We start from the raw sequence: 7568 nt of genomic DNA, 5'->3' as shown, positions 1-7568 counted from the left end.
CTCTCTCTCTCTCTCTCTCTCTCTCTCTGTGTGTGTGTGTGTGTGTGCATGGTGTGGTGGCCTCCACACCCCCATGTGCGGTTTGGCCTCCCAAGTTGATCACTTTTGGCAATCCTTTTGCACCACCATCACTTTTTGTGGGGACATCTTTGAACACAAGAAAGAAGTCTTCTTGTGAGCCCCAATTCTTGAATGAAGATATATATATATCTTTGATCCCACCTAATCCTCTCCTAAACAAAATTATCAATCCTTACGAGCTAGCTCAAACTTAGATTAATGCATGCGTTCTCACTAAATGTTAGAGCTTTTTGGTTTATTATCAGTCCTATAACGTAGTCTTTCCAAATGTCTGGTCTGTTAATATTAACTCTTATTTAACATTGTTAATCACTCAAATTATTGCCTTATTAATGAAGTCTTTTTTTTTCTTTTGTTTAACTTGGCTCAAGGCAAGATCCACTTCAAAGTACTTGAATACCAATCCATGTGTACTTATCTATCAATCTATAATGGCAGCTGGACCATTTGGTACTCTATCCACTATCTCTCTACCTCCTCCTCTCTCTCTCTCTCTTGTAAGTGCATGGTCTTAACTCCTTTTCTAGCCTAGCTTTCAAACAGAAAAGTGAGCCATTGGACTCCACGACTCCCCAACCTCTCTCCCTCCCTCCCCCCCTCTCTATCTCATCGTTGGTTTCAGTATCCTCTATCTCCTTCTTGTTCTCTTATTTTGCACCTTCCAAAGAAATGAACTGCTATAGAGAAGACAACCTATGTTGCTATTTCCACCCAGATGAGGTGATTATAGGGATATGCGCTATATGTTTGAGAGAGAGGCTCCTCATCTTGGCATCTAAACAAGGCCACCTTTCTCAGAACAATGACACAGAGAGCTCCTTTAGAATCTTGAGGAGAAAACCCAGCATCTCCCTGCCCAAAGTCTTTGCTCTCGGCTCCTTCCTACAGCGCCTCGAGTCGAGGCATCAAAGACCGGAGGAAGACCACAACTCTGATGAAGGCTCCCTCGCAAGCCTTGAAGGTATACTTCTTCAATTCCGATCATGAACAGATCTAGAGTTACTAATAGATCTGCATGCTAATGCACATGAGAACTTTATATTAACAAGCATTAGTGCATGTTCATAACCGCCATGAAAGAATTAATATTCTTTAAGAATTCACGAATCATCATTCTATAAGTGCATTATAGCGTTGAAACTTTGCATGATTTAATCGACTCCGGAGGTCTTGTAGAGCTTGACAGGTGGTTTTGATTTTATTAGATTCATTCATATCAATCAAGTTCGAGGAGAACGGCAACGCGTCATGGGATAAGAAGAAAGCGACCAGCAATAATCCTTCGTCGAATGCCGCCATCGCCACCACCGCCGGTATTGGAAGGAAAGAGGTGAGAATTGTGGTGGAGCATGCCAAACGTGGGCAAGGCGTGCTTAGGTGGCGGAGAAAGATTGGCCACCTGCTCCAGATGGCGAGTTGGAAGAGGTCCAACAAGGCTGCAACTTGCCATGCTGGATTGGGTGGTAAGGTGGAAGGAGCAGGAATTAAGGGAATTAGGAGAGGTTGGATGAGGAGCTTAACAAGGAGGAGGACCACCAATAACATTGAATCAAGATAGAGGGTGTGGAGGAGGTCAAATTTGCTGGTGATATATATGTTGCAAGTGACACGTAAATATATGTTATATATATATATATATATATATATCTTGCTTGTTATTGAAATATAGAAATACAAGTGGAATTAATGTATGTTCTCAAAGGGGGCTACTATTGTTTGTTGTTGAAAAGTGTAGGCCCACTTGACGAATTAATTGAAGTTTCTACTATGGAAAAATGGCACTCTTGAATTTTGCATGGCATCTTTTGATTTCCTGTGTTTGTTCCATAATCTATGAGTTTGTTAGTACTATCCGAAATGTCAAAATGGAAAGAAACTTATAAAAATAGCTTCTTACATTTTACTTTATTATCATTAAATCTTTACCATGCAGCTATCTATTATTCAATCACTATATTTTCCTTTCATTACCTCCAAAACTCCTGAGTTAAATTTCACCTAAAGCTAATGCCAGGACAGAGAATATTTTAGAACTTTTGAATATAAAAGCTTAAAATACTTTAATAACCCTCACAGTAAAGTAGTATGTTTTTTTTTTGAGATAACTAAAAGTAGTTTGTTAGAAGGATAACAATGTTGAAAAAAGTGAGTGAGGAGCATATTAACTTGCACAAGGTATATATATATATATATATATATATATATATATATATATATATATATATATATATATATATAGTTCTCAATTTAGTTGATCTTTTCTTCTAGGGAAATGTTAAAAAAGTACATAAAAAAAATTCATGACCCTTCCTTTATTGTTTTTCTTTAGAAAGAAAATTTTGTCTTTTACAAAAAAAGAAAAAACATTCTCTACTTGTTACAATCATAGCACCTAACGTTGTCAATTGTCATATCAAAAATTAAGTAACCATACTTAAAAACTTATGAAAAATATCACTACTGAAACAATATCTTGAATACCAATTTGCATAGGAATAATTTAAAACTAGAAATATAAAATATAAAGAGAAGAATTGAAACAAAAATTATATGATTGTGAGAAAAAAAAATTATATCTGAGGTTATTATAGGCATTGATTAGGGTAACTTAGAAATTTCAAAAGTGTCACCTGAATAAGATTGGATATTTCTTTTTATATTCTTATATTTTAAGGTGAGATGAGCTGAAATAAAATCAAAATTGTTATATTTATCCTTTTAAAGAGATGGTTTTTTTATTTAAAAAAAGGTGATAAGATAAGATTTGAACCAAAATAAACACATAATGTACATGCTTTTTTTTATAGCAAATTTTCTTTTAAAAAAAATGTGTGTCAAATACGAGTTCAAATGTGATTGAATTCTCCTTTCTCTGACCAGAGCAATTAGGTAAAGTTGGCCATTATAAAACTATTATAAATATTCCCTATCTAGGGCAAGGGTGGAAACTATTATGCCAAAGAAATCTATCATTCAATCCTTGTAGGTCTAACCACGTTCAAGGGATAAAGTAAGATGTCTCCTTTAAGAAAAGTAGGAAAAAAAGGGGAAAAGAATGAGCACTTGTGGGGGATTCGTATACTTTTCTTTTTTATGAATGAAAGCTGCATCAAATTTCTCAAATGATAGAAGCTCAGTTGGTAAATAAATCTGCTGTTAAACTCAAATATTTCTTGCAAGTAATTGGAATTAGTGTTTCCAAAGAATTCCAAAAATCTTATTAGCATAAGATAGGTTATTAAATTTAAAATACTCGTAAGATTTCAGAAGAACCTAGCGATTTTAATTACTAACTCATATATTAACTCTGCCATCCTGTGATTGCGCTAATTAAGAACTTGATCCTCAGAGGCTGACGAATTTTTAAAATAGGTTTCATGATAAGAAACACAACTGGCTACCTCACTGTTAGACTTTATAAGCACATTAAATGCCATGTTGGAGTGCAAAACTCCGACTCAATCTCTCTCTCTCTCTCTCTCTCTCTCTCTCTCTAGATTTATAATAAATAACATATCAAACAGTAAATTTTGATTTATAAATGCAGCATCTACTTATGCATGCATATTATTATGTATGTGCATGTAACATCTGTTAAACAATATCTAACAACTCTAACTTTTTGATAAGACCTACATAGATTTGGAATTAGGGGTGGCAAATCTTAATCCAACTTGATAACCCGACATGATAACCTAATTCTTATTCGGGTTTGAGTTTAGTATAATCGTGTTCGGGTCATAAACCGGTCAACCTACCAACTCGCCAACTCATATATAAGGTAACTAAACTCTGAAACCTAAAACACCCTCTCATTCTCTCCATTCACCAGAAGTCGAACCGCAGCCACCTCATCTCACTAAAGGGCAAAAATATTTCACCGCGCCTCCTCTCTCTCCAATCTCTCTGGCCATAATCTACCGGCCGCCGCGGTGCCTCCTACTTAGTCACGACTTGCCGTCTTTGCTAGCATTTTTCTATGGTGCCTTCGCTCCTATAGCGCCGACATATTAAACGCCTTGAATAGCTACCCTTGGTTCGCCGGCCCCTCTCTATATAACATAAACGTCACCGACCCCTCCCTGTTATACTTCTTAGCAAACACAATGTCGCATCCCAAGGGAACCTGCACCCCAACGATCTTGTGTCCCCCGTAGAAATTCACATCCTTCTTGTAGAAATGCATCGATCCGCCCTTTCCTTTGGAGCATCCATTGCGGTGGCCCATGAGCTCGACAAAGACGGATGCGAGATCCCTGCCATGTTCGAGGTAGATGTAGTGATCATGGTAGCTGTGATGATGGCGTCAGATTTAGTGATAGCGGCCTCTTGGCCGTCGTAGAGGTGGTAGAAGCCACAGATGAGCTTTGCCTTGTATAGGAAGTCAGTGGCGATCTCCATGCGACGCATGGTCGACATGGTTTAGAAGGAGAGGAACTCGGTGATACGATTCGGACTTCACCGATGTCGCCTCGAGCATGGATACACTTTAGGGATGTCTTTGTCTCTTGTTTTAATGTTTAATTCTTAAAAAATAAGTTTTCTGTATGTCACGTTCGAATGCAGGTGGAGTGCATTCGAACGCGGTTGTGAATGCCTGCAATAGGTTCGCACATCCAGAGAGTGCTCATTGTGCGTTCGAACGCACGACGTTTGTCTGCATCGTGTTCGCAAATCCAGAGAACTGAGAAATGTGTGCATTCGAACGCGATCGGGCACGTTCAAACGCGATCGACGAAAATGCACTATTTAGGGTTATTTTTGAATTGTTGGTTAGGCTCTTTGGTGGGACCTTCTAGATACGACGTGTCCTACGGCAACATGTGACACGACATTCATTTGGCCTCACAAGATGGACATATATTGATACGATTCGGGCTTCACAGATGTCGTCTCGAGTATGGATACACTTTAGGGGTGTCTTTTATTCTTGTTTTAATGTTTAATTCATAGAAAAATAAGTTTTCTGTATGTCATGTTCAAACGTGAGTGGAGTGCGCTCGAACACGCTTGCGAACGCCTGCATCAAGTTCGCAAATATAGAGAGTGCAAACTGTGCATTTGAACGCCGTGTTCGACATGCTTGCGAACGCTTGTATCACGTTCGCACATACAGAGAATGTAAAATGTGCGTTAGAACGCGATTGGACGTATTGAAACGCGGTCAGCAAAAATCTATTATTTTAGAGTTAATAATTATCATTTTTGAATTATTTGGTTAGCCTCTAAAGGTGTGGATGATAACCATGGAATCATTAAGTGAACCAACTAGCCGCCCTTATTTAAGGTTCATAATCATTCTTTTGTTGGTCAGGATGCGACGGATTTTATAGCTATGGCAACTCCTTGGTATTCATTCCCATAAGTTTTTTGCTCCCCTTATTGACTTGCCCTCAACACATGTCTTTGATATCCCTCCCGACCTTATGTCCTTCCTCCATATTCTTATCCCCCATCCCCCTCCCTCTCCCTTTCACACTTCTATCTCATCTGTGGACCTTTTTCTCCTATACTACCATAGAGATACCAGGGTCGTGGCTTTCACTTCTCACCTAAGCTTTCAGTTCTCCCTCCTCCCCTCGACCTAGACTATAGGCCTTAGCATGAAGAAATTGTGGCTTTGGCCACCCAAGCTCTCAAATAGGCCAGAGACTTCATTGATTGGAGGCATTGATATATGTGATGAGGACCCTAACCTCGATTTCAAGTTATCTCCACCCCATAGTCATTTCGACAAAGAAAGCTCTTCAAGCCATACTCTTTAGTCAAAGCTATCGAGTTGCTAAGGCCCAAAAGTGGCAAATAGAAGAAGGCAATGAATTTGAAAGACAGCGATCGTGCCATTAGTTTTGATCTCTCATCACAGCAACTGTTGAGCATTATCCTCCCTCAATGGTTATCTAATACATATTATGTGTAAAACCCATCACCAATTACACGTGCTCCTCACGTGAGTGGAATGCACATGATGTCTACGAGATTTATTAGTTAATATTTCAACACAATAAACAAGAGGAAAACTCATATTTCCATAAATAATACAAACCAGAAAAGAAACCCAAAATAGCAAAAGCCATAACAAACCTCAAAATATAAACTATAAACAAATCCTAATGCCCATGTAAGGGCTACAAAATATCTAGCTTACTTTACAAGAATATAAATAAATAAAAAATTAAGACTAGTCATTGCCAAATCTTTTGCGGGCTCAGGTCTATCTACCGATCTGAAAATATTTCTACCAAAAGATGAAGTATAAAGCCCAGCAAGTATCCATTACTATAATCTAAAAGTAGTGCAATAAATGATGCAATATTAAGTAAATATGAATATGTGCTTCACAATCAAATCAATGTATCCTACCATGTATCAATTTAGACTATCGAGTCCTCAAGCTCGAGCTCACACCGAGCTTCGCCCATAAGCCATGTCAACACTATACCACATGATATGCATTATCTCAGACTACCAAGTATATAACATAGGCTCATAAAGAGCTACGTCTGTAGGCCACATCAATACTCACACCCGACCACAAAAGCCAACAAGAGAGGGTAGGTCTTAGCGGTCACTCGTCAACCCGTCACCTAGCGAACTGCAAGATCGATTATTTGCCACCACAAACTAAAGAACTCAGTTGTAAGCCCGTCACATAGGTAAGTATCGCACATCGATACTACCATCCGAGCTCTCAGCTCTATATTATTTGCACCGTTACATGAAAATCATAAGTCATAGCTCACGGATGCCCTTACCATGCGTCATCAAGTACCGCTAGGTCTACATCATTCTACCCTTATCTCTCTCTACCTTAAATATCTTAAAGAGTATGACTCTCATCGATCGATAGTAAATCGTCAATCACTCAATAAAATAACTATCAGATTGTCTATGATTAACAGACTGAGATATTAGACGTGCCCTATTATATATAAGTATAATAATATACCCCACCCTTAACCTTGGCTGGGAAGGTGTTAGGTACTATCGAGATGCAATAGTCACCCCTTTTATGGTCGTACATGTGTGCAAGTGACATGATATTATACAGCACAATAAGTATAATGGAATACATATATTATCATATTTTACGTGCTAACATACACGTTTATGCCTAATAAATATGAGTAGAAATCATGAAACGCAAAATCTTACCAAACAACAAAATAAAATTAATATGCATGACGTACAATAATAACAGTAAGAAAAATGTATGCACATGCATGATATGAATGTAATGATGTCATAAGGTAAGTTATTTTATTCTTTACACTACTCCTAGATTATAGAAGTTTCACTTGCTGACGTCATTTTTGTGATATTAGCTACGAATGCGCCACGAGATGATCCTCATAGTCCACCTCGATAAGACAAGTAATAAAAAGTATAAGTATAAAAACCTACCACTGATTAATTAAGTAATCCTACTAACGTCCGATATAACTTTGGATAGGTCAATTTAAGAATTCTCCTATTTAATTAGTTAG

The 7568-nt window shown here is 37.9% G+C and overlaps 1 protein-coding gene across 1 annotated transcript; it reads left to right on the top strand.

Moving 5' to 3' along the window:
- Positions 1 to 750: 750 nt before the first annotated feature.
- On the top strand, positions 751 to 1639 carry LOC140795063 (uncharacterized). The gene is made up of 2 exons (XM_073147422.1): positions 751 to 1042; positions 1287 to 1639. The coding sequence occupies exons 1-2, from the start codon at positions 751 to 753 to the stop codon at positions 1637 to 1639; spliced, it is 645 nt and encodes a 214-aa protein (XP_073003523.1).
- The last annotated feature ends 5929 nt before the right edge of the window (positions 1640 to 7568 follow it).

The sequence above is a fragment of the Typha latifolia genome, chromosome 9 (assembly GCF_019914945.1).
Source record: "Typha latifolia isolate L0001 chromosome 9, TyphaL0001v2, whole genome shotgun sequence".
In the NCBI taxonomy this organism is placed as follows: domain Eukaryota; kingdom Viridiplantae; phylum Streptophyta; class Magnoliopsida; order Poales; family Typhaceae; genus Typha; species Typha latifolia.
Note: the sequence above shows the minus strand (reverse complement) of the source record. Positions and strands in the feature narration are given on the sequence as shown.

Coding starts and splice junctions, on each gene's coding strand:
- LOC140795063 (XM_073147422.1), top strand. CDS start 751: ATGAACTGCTATAGAGAAGACAACCTATGTTGCTATTTCCACCCAGAT. Junction 1,043..1,286: donor CTCCCTCGCAAGCCTTGAAG/GTATACTTCTTC, acceptor TGATTTTATTAG/ATTCATTCATATCAATCAAG.